The 270-nt window shown below is 65.2% G+C and overlaps 1 protein-coding gene across 1 annotated transcript in view; it reads right to left on the reverse strand.

Annotated features, from left to right (window-relative positions):
• Positions 1–85: 85 nt before the first annotated feature.
• The window catches only part of RAVER1 (ribonucleoprotein, PTB-binding 1), a gene marked incomplete at both ends in the record, with an annotated part of 3506 nt that continues 3321 nt past the window's right edge, over positions 86–270 (reverse strand). Inside the window, one exon of the mRNA XM_009576135.1 lies at positions 86–264. Within this exon, the coding sequence (XP_009574430.1) occupies positions 86–264 (179 nt within the window). The remainder of the gene's footprint in view (positions 265–270) is intronic.

Here is a 270-nt window from a genome sequence, read left to right on the forward strand (position 1 = left end):
CCCACCCAGCCCTGCGCAGAAATCATTTGCCGAGCCGGTGAGTTGAAGGGGAGCCCACGAGGGACGGGGGCTTCCCTTTTCTCACCCCCTGCAGCGAGCCCGAGCTCGGCGTGGGGACCGGCTCAAGAAACACGGGAGGTAGGCAGAGATCCCCGGAGAGGAGCCGCTCACGGAGGCCGAACCCTCCAGGCTCCGAGTTGGAGCAACGACTCGCTTCTCCCCGCACGGAGAGCAGCTCCAGCAGTACTGGAGTAACTGGGATGACTGGTG

Source organism: Fulmarus glacialis, unplaced genomic scaffold, assembly GCF_000690835.1.
Source record: "Fulmarus glacialis isolate BGI_N327 unplaced genomic scaffold, ASM69083v1 scaffold14064, whole genome shotgun sequence".
NCBI classification, from domain to species: domain Eukaryota; kingdom Metazoa; phylum Chordata; class Aves; order Procellariiformes; family Procellariidae; genus Fulmarus; species Fulmarus glacialis.